The sequence below is a fragment of the Buteo buteo genome, chromosome 12, assembly GCF_964188355.1.
Source record: "Buteo buteo chromosome 12, bButBut1.hap1.1, whole genome shotgun sequence".
Taxonomy (NCBI): Eukaryota; Metazoa; Chordata; class Aves; order Accipitriformes; family Accipitridae; genus Buteo; species Buteo buteo.
Window position 1 is genome coordinate 28,945,336 of NC_134182.1, and position 23,739 is coordinate 28,969,074.

The 23,739-nt window shown below is 37.4% G+C and overlaps 1 protein-coding gene across 5 annotated transcripts in view; it reads left to right on the forward strand.

Moving 5' to 3' along the window:
* Positions 1 to 23,739, forward strand: part of CEP170 (centrosomal protein 170) — a 104,757-nt gene that overhangs the window by 7,095 nt on the left and 73,923 nt on the right. For all 5 annotated transcript variants that reach the window (XM_075043186.1, XM_075043185.1, XM_075043183.1 and 2 more), the window contains exon 2: positions 18,892 to 19,037. In XM_075043186.1, the coding sequence (XP_074899287.1) occupies positions 18,933 to 19,037 (105 nt within the window). In that variant the 5' untranslated portion in view covers positions 18,892 to 18,932. The remainder of the gene's footprint in view (positions 1 to 18,891; positions 19,038 to 23,739) is intronic.

Consider the following 23,739-nt stretch of genomic DNA (forward strand, 5'->3'; position numbering starts at 1 on the left):
CTAACTTGAATCTTCAGCAACCTTGGTGAAATTTATTAGTTCTAAGTCTGTCATAATTCATGCCTGTTTGTTAAAATAAATGTTTTTAGTTTTAACTATTACCATTTGGATCACAAATTCTGTAGCATATTTTTAATTAATCAAATCTTAATTCATCAGCTTCTAAATACACCATGTTATCTCTTTTTAGACCAGTTACAGTCCTAATATGTTGCAAGGAATGCTATATGTAACTTTCTTTTGCTGAGTGCTCTTTTGAGAGGTGCGATAGCATGCCCATTATCAGTCCTACAGATTTATCTTATGTGGCATATCAAAAGTAGTGCAAATTCATAAAGCTCTTCAGAGCATCTGAAGAATGGATGCGTATGGCTGTTTTTCATCTGTTGAAAACAGATTCCTAATTTAGAAAATTGTGTCCGCTTGTTTTATGGGGAGCTGCAGAGAGGCTTCTGATGAACATGCTAACTTCTTTTTACTTTTTTTTTCTGCCTCTTCTGTAGATGGCATGGCTCTGTTCTCTTCAGTTTTCTTCCTAGTTGGGGAGCAGTAAGAAAGATAATGTTGCTGTTACAGAACTGGAATTAGTGAAAAGGAGTAGCTGGATATAGTCAGTAGGTGTATTGCAAAAAAGAATACATATAAACCCACACCAACCACCCCCACCCAAAAAAAAAGAGCAGTGGAAAGATATATTCACACAAAAAAATGCCAGGCTGAACTTAAGCTTGGGCATAGCTTGATTCAATCACTTGAAAGACCAGAGATGTTACAATTATTTATTATTTTTTTTTTAAAGTTTGGCAATAATGATATTTGAAACAAAGTAGGCCATTGTGGAAAATGTATTGATGTTTCCATTAATTGTAGTTTGCCACATGGAATTTATTTTTGCTGAATCTTCATACCCTGTTAGTTTCATTGGCTCTTTTTCTCATTCAGAATTTCATTTTTGACTTCCTTGAGCATGGGTAAGTTGCCTGTCTGCCCCAGGTCTTGGTGAAGTCAGTGAATCTTCAGGTACTACAGATGACTTCTATGTATGGCGGGATCTGTTTTTGCACAACAGTGCAAGGCCTAATATAATGCTATTGCATTATATTCTTTAGCTTGCTATAGGAACTTTATTGCTTGGCATTATCCAATAGTGTCTTTTTCTTTTTTCCTAGACTAAATAGTTCTTTCTTCAGTATTTGCAACTTGTAAATCACATATAATTGTCTTGCATGCTGCGTGTGTATTTATTCTAGCTTTCTTTAAAAAAACACAGCCCCTTGCTTTTTTTCCATTTTTGTGGCCTGATTGCATTTTCTTTAGCAAGCTGTCTTGTCAACTTCAACTGTTAAAGTTAAACATGTTCAGGTGTTGCGTTGTTGAAACTGCAAATAGCAACAGTCAACTTCCCCATTTAGGGCCGACTAATACTCCAGAATCTGGTTTGCATTGATCTCTTGCAGGATTGTCATTGCAAGTGGATTGTTTCAAAATTCTGCCTGGTTCCTTGCTTTGAGGAGGTCAGTGTTTGTAACAGAACTAAGAACTAAATTGTCCAACAGCTTCAGTTCCCGATGTCTGAATTGCATTTCTGTACCTGCATATAGTAGAAATGTTTTAAAGTTTTTATTCATTGTGCCTTGAGCTCTAGTTTGTTAAGAAGCAGCTCCTTTCTTCTAGAGCTTCTGACATTGCTTTCATGGTCTCTAGTTCTATTTACCTGGTTTATGCACCCTACACAATAACCATTTTCAGTTGGTCCAGTTAATATTACTGTGTATTTACTTAAATGTCTGGCAAGGTGAGTTCATTTTTATTTTTATGTTGTCTGGGCAGCCTACAGAAGATAGTAAAGTCCTTTGTAAAGTGGCAGTAAGGAAAAAAACAAAAACAAAAAAACCTGAAACATTAATACCAAGACATGACAGTGAACCAGGAAGTCCTGAGTCATTCCTTGCCTAGTTGAGGCAAATTGAAACCTTTGCTTTAGTTTAACAATAAATAAATAAATAAACAAACATACTGTTATTTTTAGTGCAATTCATAAAATTACTTCAAACAGCACTTTGGGAGAAGACTAGATTTAGCAGATTAAGATCCTTGAGTTCCTGTATTTTGTGGGTCTTCCCCTTGGTGCATTTTCATTCCAAAACCAAGAAAACCATTATGCCTTACTGGTTTTTCTGTTGCACTTTTTGGGGGACAATGCCATGGCCTTCAAAAAAAATTTTATTCAAAGATGTTTGTGTGTTGTTTTATTTGTATAGTTATTTCGATAGGGATTCTTCCTTTCTTTTCAAGATATGTATTCACATTTGGGGTCACTGACCTAAGGCAGACTTAGAACAAAGACTGCATTAGTATATCATGAGGTGGGAGACTAAAGATTTGGTCATTGGATTGTGGTGTGTTATAAAAAATGGTTGAGACAAGTAAAAAAAAAAAGAATAAAAATACACTGAAACTTTTGAAAAAGTATATAGTTTTAATCTGTAATGGGTAAATATGAAAAACTTCTTTATATTTTAATAATAATAATTGTATTAATATTTCTTACAGTTCCTCTAGACCTCTTAAGTTCTGTGAGACTTTGGTGGATTTGATGTAATTGACCTGTGTTCTTGTAGCAGCCTAAGCAGAACTGCCTGCTAGTTGTCCTGGTCCTGCTCTGTTCATCCCTTTTCTCCCACCCCTAGCTGCACAGCCCCACTCCTTTTGCTTTGGTGCTAGATTGCTGTGTGTTCGCTTCTGGGAACCATTCATTTGTTTGTGGGAGTGGAGAAGAGCGCAAGAGTTAGTCTGTCACTAGTTGAACATGCTGAAATAGCTCAGCTGCACAGCCACGTGAGTCCTGCAGCCAAGGCAAAGGGGGAGTAGTTGGGACTTTGTGGCTGGAGCAGGGCAAGAGATTTGGGATCCTGACAACAGTGAGACTGGTTTTGGCTGATGTGGAACTGCAGCTGCTTCAGTTTAGCATTTATGATGAGGGTTAAAACCACTCATTTGCCTGTCAGTTGAGTCTTCAACATTAAGGTTGAAAATAAGTCAATACAGTGAAGGTCTGGACATGCAAGCAACTTATGACGGGGTAATCTATGTATTAGCTTTGTATGTATTAACTTCCCGTAGTAAGTTCTGTGTGGCACATGCAAGGAACACAAGGCAGTTCACACTAAGTAAGCTACTTGAGATTTGCTGCAGTGGAAGTGCAGTGGAGCTGCTAAGAGGTCCCACACTATAAATTCACATCCTATACTGTTGTCCAGTAAAGTGTTCCTATATATTTAGATCTTTAAATTTAATTAAGCTCCTAATTTCTCCATTTCAGCCAGTAAAACTTTGGGCAGAGGCTGCTCCAATCTTATTATAAATTATGAATACAACATATAGTCTGGAATTTTATCACCTTTTCAGATACTAAAAGTTGTGGAGGATTTGAAAATAAAATATGTTTTCTTTTTCTCTGAACCAAACTTGCAAAAACATCTGAAAAGCACTTGGAACTTGAGGAGAAAGTGGGAATAAAAGTCAGTCTTTGGAGCTCCATGTTCATAAGAGTTTTTCTTACTACTTAGAGTTAAAATACAAGTAATAAAGGATAATTGGTTTGTTATGATTATTCAGTATTCTTTTAAGTGTCAACTGCCTTTTTGTCTGCAGAAGATTGCAGATTGGTAGTTACTGGTATATTCTAGAGCAGCTGTTCCCAACTGTAGAGCTTGACTTTTATGGATGTATTGGCTGACATGGTTGGACCTTTATTATTGAAACATCTTCTGTTTAATCCATTATGGTGCTCGTGTGTTTATACTTGCAATACCATGAGAATGCACTAATTCTGTTAAATATGCTTGTGTGTCTGGATGGGATGGCCCTCGATGTGTTCATCTTGTGGATCAAGTACAGGGAACATGTTTCTGTTTTCTCTCTCCTTCCCTCTAACTTGTAATAGTACATGGCACATACATCCAAGGCTAAAGGGGGAAAAAAACAACACTTCTGAATTTCTGGCAACATTGGGAAACACTTTGCTTTGAATTCAAAGTAAAGCAATCCTGTTAAGATAAAGTGGAGAGAAAAAACATATGCAGGAGAACAAGTAATACCTGGTTTCTCAGGGATGTGTCCTGTATCCCAAACTGTGCTGAACCTCAACGTGCACATGTGCTCCCTCTTGCTGCCTTGGTTGGGAACCAGCAATATTCTGTGGGGGATATAACCTGAATGGCAAATATCCTGCAAAGGCAGAGCACAGAGGAGCCATGTGAGTGCAGGTTGGTCAGCAGGCTGTAAGGAGCTGGTAACTGTTGAACTTGCAGCTCAGTGTTTCTGCCAGTGGGATGATGGACTTGTTCTTTTTAACTTTTTCTGCTCAGCCCTCCATTGTCCCAAAACTTTTAGGAGCTTTGTATCTGTGAAATCTCCAGCTCTCTAAAGCTTGCTGTTAGGAGGAATGATTGGCAGAAATAAAAGTGACTACTTAAGCCCCACTTCCTCAGGTAACTAAAAATGTTTTCAGTAAGAGTTTTAATTACTAACTGTGTGGTAGAAGGAGAATACAGTTAAAAAATGTAAATGATTTGTTTAAAAAACATACACTCTTGCTTGAAGTAAGAAAAATGCCTTTTAAAAATATGTCTGGGGAAATAAAATGAAGGCTACAAATGGGCTATTTTAGATTAAGCAAGACAAAATATTAGTCTTGTATGTGACAGACATACTAAATAAATAACTAACATCTTTTAATTAGGAAATGTACAAGAAATAAAGTCCAGGAGGAGCCAAGGCAAAATAAGCAAACATAGAAATGCAGCACTAATTTACTCTAAGATGTTAGTTTAATAAATAGCACTTATCAGAAGTGTTGCTCAGTGGGTACCAACAGTGATGATAACTTTTATACCATAGAAGTGTAGAGTAAGTTAAAGAACAGAGGATGTGAATTGTTCCAGCCTTTAAAAAGGGAACTGATGATGATCTGTCTTAATCAACTTCTTATGCTTTTGTCCGTATTTAGTTCCATGTTAAAATGATTTAAAATACTTTTGGTAAACCAGAAGACTATTTTTCTCTTGCAGCAGCATGCTTAATATACCTTTTACTTTTTATTCAGCTGAGCATAACTAAGTTCCCAGTCAAATCTTTTTGTTGGAGACGTAAAATGAGTAAGTTCTGTAGTAACTGTGGTTAGTTCTTAAAAAACAAACAAACAAACAAACAAACAAAAAACCCAAAACCCCACACAACGAAAAACCTAAAAAAAAAAAACCACAAAAATCAACCCCCCAAACTTGTTCACTGAAGTGCCAATGAAAGGGATGACTCAATCCCTTTTTGTGGATGGGTTATAGTACCACTTCCTCTTGTTTGGTTTGGTGCCTGGAGCAGTCTGTGTGGAGTTCAGAGCTCTTCCCGTTTAGCCTTCCCTTTCACATCTCTTCCTCTTATTTATTTATTTTTTTTTAAAGGCAACAGAATTATTGAACTTGCAAGGGAAAATCTGTATAGGTTTCCTCCCATAGAACTACTTGAATTTCAGATTTCTGTCTACTGAAAGACACATATGCATTCATTTAATAGCCTTTAAAAATAGTTATAGTATGATACTAATAAAAGCATTTTCCAGTGGTCTCCAAGTGTTCCAAAGTTAACCAGATTTTCATTGTAGTATTCTGCAAAACATATGCAAACATTGTACCAAGTCAAGTGTAAATCACCAGTCATTCTTAAACCAGCTTATGAAGGTCCACCTGAAAATATTGTGCTTACATAGCAATGAGGGCTTCTGATTGTCATTTAGTTGAGGGATTGTAATATACCTGCTCAAACAAGTCCTTGCATAAAGACATCATGCTGCATACTCACTGTATGTGTTAATTCTAAAAGTTTATAGTGACAATTTTACCTGTAACTGTTTGATAACTTTTAGTAAATAAGAGGTAGTATAAGAAATAAAATTAAGACTTAGTCATGCTAGTAGTTATATTTCTGTTTGTTGGCTGCATACAAGAAAGGAGTGAGTAGGCACTGCAAGCAAATGTGGAATAGCTTCTCTCCAGGGAAGCCATTCGCTAGGTACTAATTACAGACTGGTTTAAAATCTTTGCAATAAGTAATTAATCATTAAAACCATGGCTATTCTTGTTGTTTGTGCAGGTGTCTTACCCTGCTTTGTATCTTGCTAAATTCTTAATACTGTCTTTTTAACAGCTGTTTTCATGTGATCATACACTGAGAAAGTGTTTGTGTTATATTTGTTACCTTTCAGTTTCATTTCATGGGAAGGACACAGACATTAAAGAAATGCTATATTCCAAACTGCAAGACTAGATTTCTATTGAATGATTTGGGATATGAGTAAAGAAGTGAACAAATAATTAAAATAGAAGGCATTTTAAGCCTTGTTCTACTCTGTTTTATAAGAATCTCCAGGAAGAGGACTTCCCATCAGGAGGAGATCTTAAAAATCAAGTCCCATGTTTTTGTCTGAGATTGGAAAATGCTGAACATGAAGAAAACTCCTTTCTTTACATCAGAGCTACCAAGCTGATTTTTAAAGACTTTAGGTTTTAAGTTTGTAATGTTAAATACTTTGTAGACTACCCATGTATCACAAAATAATTATGACACAGAATCAATGAGCTTTTATTACGCTTGTGCACACACACACACTCTCCCTGTCTTCAGACGGTGAAGATTGCCTAGAGCAAACATCACTTACAACTTTAAGGCAAAATTCTGAGCCTTTGGTTGTTTTGTAAAATAAGTACATCCAACTTTTTTTTTTTTCATGTAGGGCCTGTGTTACTGATCTTGGAACAAACAACTTAGTGTATTTCCAAGAAAAATACATCTGTGGACTTGGCTGTTGAGAATAATTGTAAAAAGCTCCAAAGCATTCCATAAGGGAGAGAGTAGAATGTATCAAATATTTTGTATGGAGCCTACCTTGGAATGATAAACATATTTTTCATGTTACAGTGGAGATGTAGCAAAGAATAATAATTGAATACCTTTTTTGAGTTATATATCTGTAATACTATGAATGGAGGTGGAGATCAGTAACATTGATTTCAATAATTGTTCTCTGTCACTTCCACTTTCATGTTCTGCGTACTTATGCATTGTGTCAAGAAATTGAACACTGATTTGAAAACTGAAAGAAGTTAAAATTACTTAAATCTTTGGAGAGTATACTTCATACCTGCAAAGTAAATAATTCCCTGTATTAAAGAAGAAAAAATATGCATTGCCTTGAATGTAATTTAATCTTACTAAGTATCTTGGGACGTGGAATAAACCCCATATATTTCACAATTTTGGGGAAAGTGAAATCACCACCCTTGGGAGGTTAAGAGGTCCAATTTTATTTGCAAAGTGGTTTTTGTCTTTTCAGTAGTGCTCAGGGCTGTGGTCAGTACTTGGCCAATGCAAATAAAACCTTCTTGTCATACACAGCCTGCAAAACAGCTTGGAATATGCCATGATGGAGGCAGTGAGAATGGCAAGTGCAAGAGGAAGACTTGACTGCTTCTTTAAGATTACATTCTGCCTGAATGCAATGCCTGATTTGTATTTATTTATTTATTTGTTTGTTTATCTTGGCAATAGTATAGTCCGATATGGAGTGTGGGGAAGGAAGTATTTTTGTAGCTTTCATTAAAGGAAGCTTTTTCTCAAAGACAATTTGGTTACGATTTCTTTGGGCTGCTTGCTGCAATCATTTCTGAAGGCTACTTATCAGATGAACTATTTTATTAGCATACTGGGTTTGCTAGTCTCTGTATAGATGACCTTGTTTGATCATGATGAAATAGGAAAATTTCAAAATATTTTTCTTTATGCAGTTCCTGAATCTGAATGAGAGTGATGGACAAAAAATGACCTTGATTGATTGATTGTAAGTTAAGCCACTCTTATAAGCAGTCATTACCCTTTGTTTTAACTGTTTATTGAAAGCAGCTTTGGAAAAGTGTTGCCTTTCAGTGTAGGAAGGCTGCAAAGAAGAACATTCATGAGAAACAATTTTTGTTAAGAACGTAAAGATTAGGAATGCAAAATAAGCTGTCCATTTTCTTTAATAAATGCAAAATATGCTTATTGTCTGTTATCAAAGGATAAAATAGGATCACTTTTTTGAAGTCTTAATGGCTTTATCCTAGTGGCTAATAACTGAGTATGCTTTTAACATCTAATGTTAAATGTCTAATGAGTATGCTTTTAAATCTAATGTTTAGACTGTGAATACATTAGAACTTAAAGAAAAATTAACCTTCAGGTACCCCTGATTATTATAACAACAATATATGCATAAAAAAGCTTATGGTTTTTGTGTAAGAGTATTTCCATGTATAGTACCAGTCTCGTGCAAAGCTTTCTAGTCAGTCTTTTAAGTATTTCTGTGTTTACCGATATTCTCTGTAACCAGTATTCTCTGTAAAGATAACTCAGTATTTTACTTTTTTGTCAAGCTGCTGAAGTCTTTGTTTCAATCTGCTGTTCTCAATACAATTTGATCTCCTAGCTTCTACTAGGAATTGTGGTGTTTGGGGTTTTTTTTGCTTGGTAGCCTCTCAATTTCTCAATCCTTGTTTTCTTTTTTCTTTGAAGAGGAACTTTTGCGGTAGGGGAAAAGCATGACTGTCTTCATAGGTCCTGTAACATTTAATTTCCTTTTCTTTAGATGCTTTAAATGGGAGATTATTTAGTTTCAATTGTATGAGTTTGCTTAAACTTGGTAGAAAGTCTTAATGTTGTACTTCATATTTGTTGTAGACATCCTGATTGTTTATTCATGTAAATAATATCTTTTTACATACTGTGACACTCAAATGATTGACAGCTATCAAGTAAGCCTTATTTCTGTACATTTGTTTGCAGTATTTGTATGTTGATATTGATATAATAGCAAAGGAAAAGATCTTGGGCTTTTTTTTTTTTTTAAGTCATCATTGCATCAAAAACAGAGTAGCATATGGTCAGTTAAGTCATTGTCCCTCAAAATCAAAACCCCAAGCAACTTTCAGTGCAGCTGCACCGTTGGCAGAAAAAGAGGTTTATTTCAGTTGCTGTTCTGACAGCTATTCCTGTGTGTCACAGCAATAAAATAGACGTAGATCTAATTCTGACCTGGACCGGAGGGAGAGGGTGCTTGTGCGTAGCCACATTACAGGACAGATTTGCTGACTGACAGAGGGCAACAGCTTCCTGAGCTGCTTTCTTGTCCTTACTCCACCAGATGCATGGGGGCAACCTGTAGGGCATTTGGGTCTCTTCTGTAGAGATCTCAGACTCTTTGAATGCAGGAGGAAAATCTCCCTCTATCCTTAGCAGCATTCCCAGCTAAGGCTTTTATGCCTTTTTGTAACTAAAATATGAGGGAGAAATGCTTCTTCCCACAAATGCTGCTGAGGAGTCTGGCGTGATAATCTGAGCCTAGGGTCAGATCGACAGGGTGCCAGACTGTACTGCTTCATCACTGTAAAGCGGAAGGTGTGGCTGTATGTCTCTCCGCTGGCTCCTACATTTTTTTTTTGTTTGCTTTTTCTTCTTTTCTCTCCTAGCCAGAGAAGCCCTGAGAAGTACATTGCTGTTGCTTTATTGATTTGGTAGAACTCTAACTCTTGTTTTAGTTAGTCTTCTGTGATAGGTTAATATAGGTAATGTGTATATCTATCTGGGTTGGATATGTACTAATTAAAAAAAAAATAAAAATGGGGGGCATGACTCAGCTTGATCTCCTGATGCTTTATAAGAGCATTTTCTTGCCCTGGTTTTCATTTCTGCTTTATGTTTTATTATATTTTTTTTTTCTTAAGCTTAAAATGACCTTTTAAAAATATCTTTTTTAAAATATTGGATCTAGCAGATGTTGCAAGTGAACGACTTTGTCTGTAAACAAAAGGCCCAGGTGATTTCGTAGACTAAGATTCAAGGAGGTTTACATACTCTTATTTTGCCTTCTTTCCTCCTCCATCTCTTTGTTAAGAAGAAAAAAAAAAAAAGACTAAAAAGGGGGAGGGCCAAAAAGAGGAGAAGAGAAGCTTTGCAGAATAGTAATTAAGAGGGTTTCTTTGCTCTTGGTGGTTCCCTTGTTCTGTAGTATTTAGTCATGGCTACATGTTTTGATGGACACTGAAAATTACATATTTTAGACGTAGTATAAGGCTTCAGTATGATCTTCTAATCTGTTCTTCAAGAAATCATGGCCAAAATTGGATATTTGAGCTAAGTTGGAACAGGTCAAATACTTCAGAAGCAGAATGAATACCTGAGGCTATCGTTCAGTTGCCTTATCAGCTAAACCTTAATAAGTTTGAGATAAGCTAACAGACTAAGGAGGACTGCAGTTTTTATGAGGTGTTATGGTTTAGTGGTAGGGACAGTCATCCTAAAATGTTCTCTTGTTCGCCATTTGAGCAAGGAAGTTAAATTGAATGGATGTTTCACTTTTCTTCCACTTTACCTATTTGCATGCTTGCCATCCAGTTTACTGTGTTACATCAGTGTAACTCTCAAGTAATTGCATAGCATTTTCATGAACTTTGTAACTGTCACGGTTTAACCACAGCCAGCAGCTAAGTACCACACAGCCATTCACTCACTCCTCCCGGACCCAGTGGGATGGGGAGGAGAATTGGAAAAAAAAAAAAAAAAAAAAAAAAAGTAAAACTCGTGGGTTGAGATAAGAACGGTTTAGTAACTAAAATAAAATAACAATAAAATATTATAATCGTAATTGTAATGAAAAGGAATACAACAAAAAGAGAGAGAAATAAACCCCAAGAAAATACAAGTGATGCACAATGCAGTTGCTCACCACACACTGACTGATGCCCAAGCAGCGACCTGCCTCTCCCAGCCAGCTGCCCCCAGTTTATATACTAAGCATGATGTCCTATGGTATGGAATATCCCTGTGGCTAGTTCGGGTCAGCTGTCCTGCCGTGCTCCCTCCCAGCTTCTTGCGCACCTCCTCGCTGGCACAGCATGGGAAACTGAAAATCCTTAAATTAGGATAAGCCCTGCTTAGCAACAACTTAAACGTTGGTGTGTTATCAGTATTATTCTCACACTAGATCCAAAACACAGCACTGTACCAGCTACTAAGAAGAAAATTAACTCTATCCCAGGCGAAACTGGGACAATAACTAATAGCAATATTTCTTTATATCAGTGTGAATGAGAACAGTTTCTTGTTCAGGGCTATATATAGCATTTGAATGTTTCTAGAAGGATGTGTTAAGGTGAGTTTTCCAGTCAATGAAATAGTCAATAATAGCAGTTCTAGCTTGTTGGACAACTGCTAAAAATCTAGGATTGTTTTGGTCAGTTTTTCTAAGTGTGCAAGCTCATCTTTTCTGGGGGATGTTGATGAAGAGTTTTAATGTTTTTAAGCGTAATTTACCTTATTTATGCTTCCATTGAGGTTTTGTTTGTTTGTTTTTGTTTGGTTTTTTTACAGCCTTTTAAGGATACATTTCTATTAACCTTCATGGATATTGTTATGACGCTAACCCAAGCCTCAAAGTGAAAAGTGTTGTCACTTGACAACTTGATCTAACTTGACTTGACCAAAGCATTACTTGGGTAGTGTCTTTTCACTATGCTAAACTTTTATAGCTGTATCCCATGTTGCTTGGCAAGCAATGGCCAACACTGAATTTTTCTCACTTCACCTTGTGAAGTACACTGTGAATTCAGAAGGTCCATAAATTCTTCAATAAATATTTTTATTGATCATAAGCCTAAACTGCTTTATTTAAAATGGGTATTTATTTATTTAAGGGTTTTAAGGAGCAACACTGCACACTACTGTGGTGTAGAAGGATGGTGGATGTAGCCTGAATTCCAGTTCCCAATGAAAGGTTCTTCAGCCAGTTCTTTAGCCATGCACAACCCCCCTCTGTCCCCCCCATCTCCCCCCTCTTTCCCTTCCCCCTCAACAAATTCACTTGATGGACTAGCCCTAGGAATTGGTGAGAATAGTTTCAGCCAGGAGGCTGTTGTCTGTGGAGCCCTCTCTCTCCCTTTCTAGGATGACAGCAATGTGAGTAGTGAAAGAAGCAGGGGATTATGAAAGCACCAAGGATAGTTTTGTGACTTAAACACTTGGAAGCTACCCTAGAGTATAAATTACTTCCTTGTATTTGTAGTCCCTGTGATGACAGATGACCCATCTACCCATACTTTGGAAAAGTGGTCTTAATTTTCTAACCACTCTACGTGTGGCTTTAACCTTACTTGCAGAAGAATTGGGCATTCAGTGTCAGAACACAAATAAATGAGACCATTTGAACACCTGTGGTGGTGTGTAAAACTAGGTACTTTCAGATGAAATGCTTATGGGTTTGGAACTTAAATACTCAAGATTAAGATGCTTTAGTGGTAAAAACTGCTCTACAGTTCCCCATTTATCATAAACCCCTTATAAAGATATTTGTGGAGATGTACTGTTAAGTGTTAATGAATTTCTCATGCTGTAGTGATGAGCATGGCAGATAAAGTCAGTAGGAAGTTAATAATTCACAAAAGGTTTTTAGTGATGTGCACTATATAAGGCACAAGCTAATCAACTGATGAGGAGAGGAGAAAAAAAAATACTGATTAACTGACTGTTAAGCTTTTTGTTTTAACCTGAATGAGGTAGAGTCCTGGTTCAAATATTATGTGGTGATGTAGTTAAAGGTTACTTTCTAATGCATATATATAAGTAGGTTAATTGTGATTGCAGATGGAACACTGCTTGTGATACTGCCCACCTTCAGAGTGTTTTGCAGAATAGACAGTGTTACTGTGGTGTTTTCCACCAAATCTAACTTCTTAGATTTAAATCAATTATCTTTATAGATTACTTTTCAATATCAATTATATTGATATAGTAATCTCAGGGCTGGAATTACCTTCACTTTGCTCTTTTCTTTCTATAGCATAGATTTCTCCATTTCAGTCAGAAATAGAACTGCTGGCACTAGTATCCTTAATTACACTGGATAGTCAATAAAGCAGTCATGGTAGGCACTTTTCCAGTGGGTATTGTTTGCTGACAACATTTCTTTGTGACTTGGGAATCAGCTTCAACTTCAGGACTTCTCCAGCCATTACTGACTCCATTAGTGCTCTCTTAATTCTGATTTCTCCCTTGTCATGGCTTACACTTGATGTTTACCCTTCTCGATTCCTCATTTCAGAGTCTGCCTGGCTCAAGCGTCTTGTTGTGGTGGGTTGAGCCTGGCTGGAAACCAGGTGCCCACCAATGAAAGCACCAAGGATACAGCACCACCAGTGCTATATCTCTCCCCTGCTCAGCTGGGCAAGGGAGAGAAAAAATGTAAGGACAGGGAAAGATCACTTGCCAATCACCATCACGGGCAAAACAGACTTGACTCAGGGAAATAGCTTAATTATTACCAGTCAAATCAGAGCAGGATAATGAGAAATAAAACCAAATCTTAAAACACCTTCCCCCCACCCCTCCTTTCTTCCCGGGCTTAACTTTACTCCTGATTTTCTCTACCTCCTCCCTTGCCAGCAGCACAGGGGTACAGGGAATGGGGGTTGGGGGCAGTTCATCATACGTTGTCTCTGCTGCTCCTTCCTCCTCAGGGGCAGGACTCCTCACACTCTTCCCCTGCTCCAGCGTGGGGTCCCTCCCACAGGAGACAGTTCTCCATGTACTTCTCCAACCTGGGTCCTTCCCACAGGCTGCAGTTCTTCATGACCTGCTCCAGCTTGGGTCCCTTCCACAGGCTGCAGTCCTTCAGGCATAGACTGCTCCAGCGTGGGTCCCCCACATGGTCACAAGTCCTGCCAGAAAACCTGCTCCAGTGTGGGCTCCTCTCTCCACAGATCCACAGGTCCTGCCAGGAGCCTGCTCCACCGTGGGCTTCCCACGGGGTCACAGCCTCCTTTGGGCATCCACCTGCTCTGGCGTGGGGTCCTCCCTGGGCTGCAGGTGGAGATCTGCTCCACCATGGACTTCCCTGGGCTGCAGGGGGACAGCCTGCCTCACCAGGGTCTTCCCCACGGGCTGCGGGGGAATCTCTGCTCCAGCGCCTGGAGCATCTCCTCCCCCTCCTTCTGCACTGACATGGGGGTCTGCAGGGTTGGTTCTCTCACACCTTCTCACTCCTCTCTCCAGCTGCAGTTTCTGTTGCACAGCAACTTTTCCCCTTCTTAAATCTGTTCTCCCAGAGGCGCTACCACTGTCGCCGATGGGCTCATTCTTGGCCAGCAGTGGGTCCATCTTGGAGCCAGCTGGCATTGGCTCTGTTGGACATATGGGAAGCTTCTAGCAGCTTCTCACAGAAGCCCCCCCTGTAGCCCCCCCTACTACCAAAACCTGGCCACACAAACCCCATACAGTTGTCCAGGTGTGGTGGTGTTCTCTCCTGGGTCTTCTACCCACACATTTGTTCTCTACCAGCAACAGTGGATGAATTGAGAGTTCTGGGGAAAGATGCCCTATTTTTGGTTCTAAATGGCACTGTAACATTAAAAACAGGTAGTTAAAGCGAATTGTGGAGCATGCTCTGTGTAGACGGATGTGTTGAGAGAATTTATCTGTGTACTTGTTGAACTAATACACACATGGGAAGTTTTCAAAAGCCTGTTGCTTGTCTGAATTTGGATAGATTTGCGTAAGAGCACTAGTAAAAGGTACAAACTGATACTAAGGCCTCCTATCACATTTCAATTACCAATTTGCGTATATGAGGTAATAGTTATAATTTTTGTTTAGATGTAGTAACATAGAATATTTTCCTCTAACCTTGTTTCAGAAATGTTTGAGTAATTTCTTCAGAAGCTTGCCCAATATACTAGGCAAGTGTATGAGAAGGTGAATGTAATTTTAGCAAAAATTTTAGTGGCTGGAAACAGGAACTTCTAAGGGCAAATAATGGGCAACATAGGGATTCCAGCTTTGTCAGTACTGTGTCTCAGCTTGATGCAGGTTTTTTTAAATGTTATTTTAAGATATTCTTAAATAAAATTTTTTGTACGGTGATAGGATAATTGTATACCATTACACTTATACTATTTTCAGTCTTAATACAGAGGACTGCAGTACTTAAAAGTTGGAATTTCAGGCATATATTAGGTTTAGTTTAAATTTTAAACATAGCTTTTTGTTTCTCTGTATGATGGGCATCTCAGTACTCGCTAATAGTTTAGTTGGAGAAAACAGTAGGCTGTTTTCAGTTACAGGCAAATACAAAAATGTAGACTGTAGGTTGCTCAAATGTGAGATTATTAAGGATTTTTGCTTACAATAACGTTATCAAAACTATAATCTTGGCAATGTTTCTCTAGATATATTTGAAATAGGTTACACCCATCTTTTGGCTACATAATGCAGGGCTTTAGTTCTTAAGGACTGAATTATATTTACAGGGATGATGCAGCCAATTTCCCTGTTACTGAATCATCTGTTTCAAATGACTTATTACCCATGTGTTCATTCTTACACACTGGTTACTGCCTTTTGAAATTTATAGTCCTTCACCATAAAATGCTGTTTCTTCTGCAGATGAGGAAATATTTTGCAGTTGCAATAGATGTCTCAGCAACTGACTTCCAGGCATCTAGAACGAAGGATTGCTTTGAATGATCAAGTCATAATGATTAAATGTTTACTAACTTGTTTAAAGATTAGAACGCAATACTTCCATATTAGGAAAGACTAATAAAACAAACTGCTCCAATAAAAAATTTAAAATTCATTTTTCTAGGGTAGAAATCATAGTATTTTTGGTAAATAATCTAAAAAGCGTAGTCTGTACTGGTGTAAGGCAGGTCCATCTGGGCCAGTATCCTGTTCTGCATAAACAAGGGCTAGGTAAGGAAGAGAGGTTATGAAGTAGGACAATAGCAAGTGAAACTTCACTAGAGCATGCTCCTAGCCTCCCAAAATGCACAGCACATGCAGTTCCTGAGCTGTAAGTGGGGTCATTGCATTTAACAAGTGTGATAATTTTTTCTTCCATGAATGCTTATTGCTTTTTAAACCCAGTGTAACCTTTTAGTATCCATAACTTTTCATTGCAAGAATTATCATGATCTAAATTTACACTGTATAAAGAGCCACTTCTGGTGATGATTTTGCACCTGTCGTAGTAATTTAATTCTGTATCTCCTAGACAGTGAACTATCTTTCATCCTTGTATTGTTCAGAATACTACAGCCAGAATACTTAACATAGCAGTGGATTAAAAATATTGTTAGCTTTCATGAAGTTTTTGGGGTGCAGTGTAATTGTCCATATACTGCATAACTAGTAAGTGTGCAGTTTCATAGCAAATGTTTAATGCACTTTTTTGTTCTGATATTAAGTAACTGTTACTACTGAATCCTGTTTTCAGCCAGTTTTGCTATGCAGAATTTCAGCATAGCTTTGATCAAAGGTGTTGGTTCATTCTAAAGAATACTTTAAAATAAAATATGTATCTAGGTTGATGATTCGTTGCAGTTGAGACAGCACTGTTTGAAAAGAACAACATTATTAAGTTCGATAGAAATGGTGATGGGCTTTTAACTACAAATGTGCTGCCAAGCTGTGTGGCAATGATTGCTCTGTATAATACATTTTCTTACATTATTTCAGATAGCTTAATTTAATCTGTTTGTTGTCAGGCTTTATCATTTGTGGGAGGTTTGGGGTTTTTTTCCTCGCTCTAGTTGTTGACCTACTTGTCTGTTTTATAAATAAAAAGTTTTTCTCCTTTATTGACAGTCTATCTATGTAAACTAAAACATAGTCTTTAAGAACTTTTTCTGATAAAACCTCTTGGAGTTTTTCATATGAATTTCCAATTAGAGTGGGAAGGCCAAATGGTGTAAATGTTGTTATGATAAGCAGATGGGAGATTTAAAAGGCAGTAAAATATAAACAGAATGAGGAGCTTTGGTATGAACAGCAAGCTTGCTGCCAAGCTTCCATTTAATTTACTTGTTAAAAGCTGGAACCTAGGCTGGCCATTTTTGGTACTTCCTTTTCATTTCTTAAAAGGAATGGAAAAATGTCATTTCATTGACCGAGTTTATCTTCTACTTTTAAAATAGGTTAAATTAAAAATACAAATGTTGATTTCCCTCAGAGGTGCTGAATAAACTGTTTTAATTATTAAAACACTTATTTGGTAACTAGATGTCTTTAAACTTGATTTCAGCAAGTTGTTATTGTAGATGTAATTTGTAATCTTCATATTTTTTATGAATAAACTATAACAGATGCTGCATCACTTCTTCCATTGAGTTGGACAACATTAAGTGGACGTAAGTTTCATTTGAAGAATGTGTTGTGATACAGCTGTGGAAAGATAATCCCATTGTAGGTATCACTGTATAAGAGAACACTTAGTTGCAATACATATTTACGTTTTTATTAAGTAAACCTTGTGCACATTAAATTTTTCTAATTTCTTCCATTTGAATTGCATTATTTTTTAAACTGGGTTGATAGCTCTGCTGGTTCATTTTAGCACCTGCCAGGGTATGCTTCTGACTGGCTGTTTTGTAAAGGTCTGTTTTATCTTTTTCAGATGCAGTTCTGACTTAACTCATTCCTCTTTATAAGTTTTCATAATTTGCGGTGTCTCCCCTTGATTGTAGTTTGTCTAATGGGGCAGTGCTGGCATTGTCATCTTAGTCGGTGCTTATATGTTAGTCTTGGTTTTGAGAACCTCGCTACATTCTTGTTATTATGCAGATTACGCTTAAGTCCGCTACAGGCTCATGTACACTTACAGTACCTTTGCTCCCCTTGCATAATTTCACTAAATGACATTTAAATAAAAGAGAAATGTCAGCTATTTGGTACTGAAAGGAATGGACTGGTTGCTTTTTGTTTTCTTTAGCTTCTCTTTTAGTGAATACAGAGTGGTAACGCAGAATGAAATGATTGCTTTGGCTTGCTTTTTCTTAAAGAGATATTTGGAATACTTCTTAAGGGCTTTTCCAAGTATCAACCATTGAATTATTCTGGAGAGTGCTTTTAATGGTATTTTTGTCCAGTTTCAAGTAGGGGCTCTAAAATTCAAATTTACTCGTTTCTAAGCTTTTCTGGAAAAAGAAGGGCTTCTAAAATCCAGATTTACCTATTACTGAGCGTTTTCAAAGTAAGAAGTTTTCCATAAAAGTTTTTATCCAGTGTTCAATTTTTGTTTTCTATTGTATTTTATGACATTTTAAATTGCTATGTTTTCTTTTTCTGTGTAAGTATGTAGTATGTCATGTTGTTTATTGGAAAATTAAGGTAAGGTTTTTTGGAATACTGCTTTCAGTTTTATTACTTATAAATAACTTCTAAATTGTTCATTTGGCTCTGCTTTGTTTATAATTCTAAATGTACGCTGTTAAATTTCCAAGATATAAGTTTTATTGAGAAAATCTAAGGTTGAATAAGAAGTAGAACTTCCTTGAATTTAAGCTTTCACTTGGTGCTGTACAGAGGACCCGAGCTTGAAACCAAATAAGGGAGTTCTTTTTTGCAGGAAAATGTAATGACACACATGCAAGTTACTTGCTGTATTTTGTAAATGTTTCCCACGTTGTTTATTGGTTGTGATAGTAAAGTATTAATGTAGCAATTATCTTGATAATAAGGGGTCAAATGTTAAAAGCTTTCTGAGAACTTGATGCGTGACCTTGGCATTAACTAACTGCTTGTCCATTTTGAAGAAGCTTACCTCCAATTAAATTTGCCGAGTTGCATGAAGCAGAGCCTCAGACTATGTAAATCTGGAGCCTGTCACTTCCTGTGACTGCTGGATTCAGTACATGCTATTAAGAATGCCATATTTTCAGAGGCTTTTTGTATTCTGCTCACAATGTTTGCTGAGCAGGAACTGTAGCTAAAAATAACTAAAACGAATTTCTCTGTCTCTCTTTCTCACTGCAGGATGACGTAGCTTTGCCAAGGATTTATCAGCTAAGCAGAAAATGAGCTTAACATCCTGGTTTTTGGTGAGCAGTGGAGGCACCCGCCATAGGCTGCCACGAGAAATGATTTTTGTTGGAAGAGATGACTGTGAGCTGATGTTACAGGTAATTGCATCAGCCTTCCATGTGCAACTGCTCAAATAGTGAACTTAATGCACCAGTTTTATATTCCCTTTGAAAATTAAATTCCCCAGATATTGGGGGAGGAATTGTTTTGCTTAATCTTTTGTGTTCGTAGAAAAAAGTTAGTTTAAATATATTGCCATCAATCATGCAGTTACTGTTGAAGTGCAGAGGATCACATTTTCTTCATATAAATCATGTACAGAATGCAAGAATAGAAAATGAAATAAATTTTGCAATATAATCAGTAAGGTAAGTAGACTGTGTGCTCCATAAAATGTGATAATGCTAAGTGCACTAGATGCCTTTGAAAAGAGCTTTCTTTTTTCTGCAACTTGTAGTCTAATTTGGTCACATGATTTGATGTAACTCTATCACTATGTCCTGATCTTGTTGTACAAAGGCAAATTAAATCAGTAGAGAAGACTATATCTCTAAGGAAGTTGAATGACTCAATCGCAGTAATGGTTCCAGTGGAATTGTAAAAATACAAGTCTTAGTCAAAATAGTTTGATGCTTAGTAGCTTCCTCAACTTTTGAGGATCACTTTGCGGAACTCTTAGAGGTAACTGCATTGTTACGTAGCCGTATTCCATGCACTTTGTCTGATCAAAGCTGTAGTCCTCTGAGTGCTTCTTTCTAGTGTATATATAATTTTTGAATGGTTAATGCTAATATTTTGGGAGTTCCTTCTCAAATTCATGTATTTGTTTACTGTAGAGCTCTTAAGAAGATTGAACTTCAAAACTAATATTCTCAACCCTTCCTGCCATTCAATAAAATAGTTTCTTTTGAATTTTTTTGTTCCAAAGAGTTGCATATGCAGCCAGTAATGGCCAAATTAAAATCTTACTTGCAAATGAAAGGCCTAGAAACCTATTTTTGTATGTACTACTCAGAATGTAATATCTAGCAAAATGCATTTGGCTCTCAACCTCAGAAGGCATCCAAAGGTTTTATTGGTGATGGAAATACTTTGCCCTGTTAGAAAGTAGTTGAAAATGCTCTTTTAATTTCTCTTTAAATACAGGCAGTATGATGTCTTGGTGATTTATGTGGGAAGTATTAAAAAAAAACAAAAAACAACAAACACACACAAAAACCCCAAAACAAAACAAAACAAAAACACCAAAAAAACCCCAACCCGTTGGTTCCTGCCCAGATGATTATAATTAAAAAATGCTTTTATTTTACCACTAGCTGCTTGTAATGGGTCTCTGAAAAAGGGAGCCTTTTCTTCCTTCTCTCTCCCCTATCCCATCTCCTGTCCATGGTTGATCAGTCCTTAGAGTGAAGCTGAATACTCAAGCAGTTATTATTTTGTGTTACAAAACTTCAGTCATCATCACCTTCAACAGTAGCTGCCTCTGATTAATACTGTGAATAGATTCCAGTCATTTACAAATGTTATTTGTTGTGTATTGGCTTCAGAGGTAGTAAAAAGAATCAAGGGGCCTCGTGATTTTCAAGAATATTCTCTTTAGCCTGCTGTTATATTAGGTCTACATGCCAGCATGACTGTAACACTGCATACTGCTTCAGGGGGAGGACCCACCAAAAGAGAAGCTAATAATGTGTTCTTGTTCTGTATGTATAGCTCTTTGTGTAGGACCTCCCTTTCCACTCTTGACAACTTGGTTGTTCTCTTACTGCAAAGCATGTGGAAAATGCATGATAAAGAAAGCAGAATTTAATGCTTTTATTCATAGTCTCATGGCAGAAAACATATTATAAAAGCCTTATTAAAAAGCATTTCAACTCCATTGCATGCTTGATAGAAGTAGACCTCAGATCTGTACCTAACACTGTTCAAAGAGATTTTGTTCATGTCTGGGAATACAGATTTGCTTTAAATGTGTTATTTTGTAAATATGCTCAAACATAGTGCGCAGTCTTTGTATTTAGCTACCTACTCCAATGCACCAGCCTGCTTGTGGATAAATACCACATTTTCCCTTTCTTTCACCATTATGTTTAGAAAACTTTCTGAATCTTGGTGATGAAAACATTTCCAAGGTAAAAAAATCTACATTATTCATAATATCAAAACTATTTCCGAAGAAGAACACTCTTATTTTCTGTATTCTGAACATTTTCTTAGTAGTCTGGATTGAATTGTCTTTGTCTAAAATAATGCCAGTTACAAATTTATTTTAACTGAGGATGGAGTTTTCCTCTTCATATTCATACAGCTCTTAGCACAGTTATTCTGTGATTTTTATTATTTCTGCAGTTTATATATAAATCTTTGTACTGGGCCTGGCTGAGTTGGAGTTAATTTTCTTTATAGAAGCCCTTCTGGTTATATGTTTTCGATTTGTGACCAAAACACTGTTGATAACACACCAATATTTTAGCTATTGCTGAACAGTGTGTGCAGAGTTTCAAGGCATTCTCTCTCACTCTGCTTCTCCTACACACATGTGAATATGGGGGTGCACAAGAAGTTGAGAGGGAACACAACCAGGACATTGACCCAAACTGACCAAAGGGGTATTCCATGCCATATAATGCCATGCTCGGCAATAAAAACTGAGGGAGGAGGCTTTGGGAAAGGTAACCACTGCTCAAAGACTGGCTGGGCGTTGGTCTGCTTCTGGGAGGTGGTGAGTGATTGCCTTTGCATCACTTGATTTATTTCTTCTTTCTTCTTCCTCTTTCCTTTGCTGCATAAACTATCTTTAACTTGACTCATGAGTTTTCTTGCTTTTGCTCTTCCTGTTCTATCCCCCATCTCACTGGGGCAGAGGGGAGGGAGTGAGCGGCTGTGTGGTGCTTAGCGGCCAGCCAGGGCACCACAGTCTTATAAAAAGCAATTTTGATAGCACTTAGATTTGAGTGGAAGGCTGCAGTAACGAAACAGAAGGGAAAATGGCATTTGAAAGATTTGCACAGTCATCTTACCTGTAAAGATCCTCTGCAATGAATAAAAGTGTCCAATTATATGCAAGTAATCTGAACCTGAGGAGAACCTTGATGTTTTGCAGATTTTCAGGTGTTTCTCTAAAAGCCACAGCCTTGAGTAATCATTCTTACCATTTCTGAGGATGTGGCAAAATATCATGAAGCTTTAAGGATTTTTTTTGTGCCCTTTACATTTTAACTTATTTTTAATAGGAAGTAGCACAGAAAGATAATAAAATAATTGATTATTCATATAATATGTATTTGAATTACATAACTGAAAAAAGTTCAGACATTTTTCCCATAACCTAGGTAAAGATAGGGTAATTCTTGTGCTTGCATTGCTGCATCACTTGAGTGTGGAAAAGTGTAATTTCTGCTTGACACTGTAGGCTCAGCAGAACAGTCCCCACATCAGTGAATTTGATTTTATTGAGATAGCTTGTTTTCATTGAAGAAAGGTTACTAAGTTAGTAGAAAATGAACTATACTGGTACATCGCCATCTACCATTATGAACACTTAACTGATGTAGTATACTGGTGCAGCTTTTGTTGGCATGGACCTTGTTGTTCATTTGTCTGTCTCTTCCTTAATTCTCCCCTCCCCCTTTATATCCTGGCCCTCCTTCTCTACCTCTCAAAACTGCAGAGCAAATTGGTTCAAATGAAAAGTCTAAAAATGAAACAGTAAGTATAAGCACAAGAGGACTGATTTCACTTCTTTGAGGAGAAAACGAAGCACTCAGGATGTCATGGAAGGGAAGAATAAGGGAGTAAATTGAAATGAAGGAAGGAAAATAGTAGCAGCAAGTCTCAAGAAATGGATAAGAAACGGGATGATAAAGGTGGAATTCTGAGAAGAAGCATTTCTTTAGGAGTCATGATTGCATGTTCTGATGCCTTGAACTGGCTAATGCACTGATAACCTGGGACTCCTAGAACTGACAGACTGGAGGTGCTGGTACAGAAATAAGCACAGAAGTCTCGGACAGAAATTTACCATTCTCAGTGCTATGAGAATAGCATTGAACAACGAGTTGATTAGCAAGGACAGAAGATGCAAACCTGAAACTGGAAAGAATGCTATTGGAAGAAATTTGCTGCTGTGCAGGCATGTCAGGGTGCTGCACTAGCAAAATTACCAGAAAACAGCCTGAGATCAAGCGTGCATAGCTGGGGAACATGAGCTGTGAGCTCCATCCAGTTGGGAACTCTTCTAGATGTCAAGGTGCTGACCACATACATGCGTGAAGGAAGCATACATCCAGCCCCACCTCTTCCTTGCTTGCAGTCAGTACCTCAGGCTGCAAACACTTGGCCATGGGCAAGTGCTAAAGGAGGGACTTAGCTGTTAGGGAGGTGGTGTTCGTGGAGGAAATGGTAACAAGAATTTTTCCTGATGTATGGGTTGACATCTGGATGTGAAATAAAGAATTAATGAAATAAATAAATGCTGCAGTGCTTAAGGAAGGACTGAGAAAGAGTCAGAACTGATGGGAATAGTCATTCAGGAACCAGTTATACATTTAGTAAAGAGGCTATAGCTAATTTGTTTAGGAAATTGAGATCAAGGAGAAACAATTGGAATGCTTGTATACTATGGTAAGTATCCCAGGCAACATAAGGGAAAATTTAACAGACGCATGACAGGAAACAGCATGTTTCAGAGAGAACAGCAATACCACAGTCATATTGGTGTTTTGAAAGATGCTTGTAGTTAAGGAGAGAGAGAGAAATAATGGTGAAGTTGATGATATTAAATTAAGCATCAGGGATACT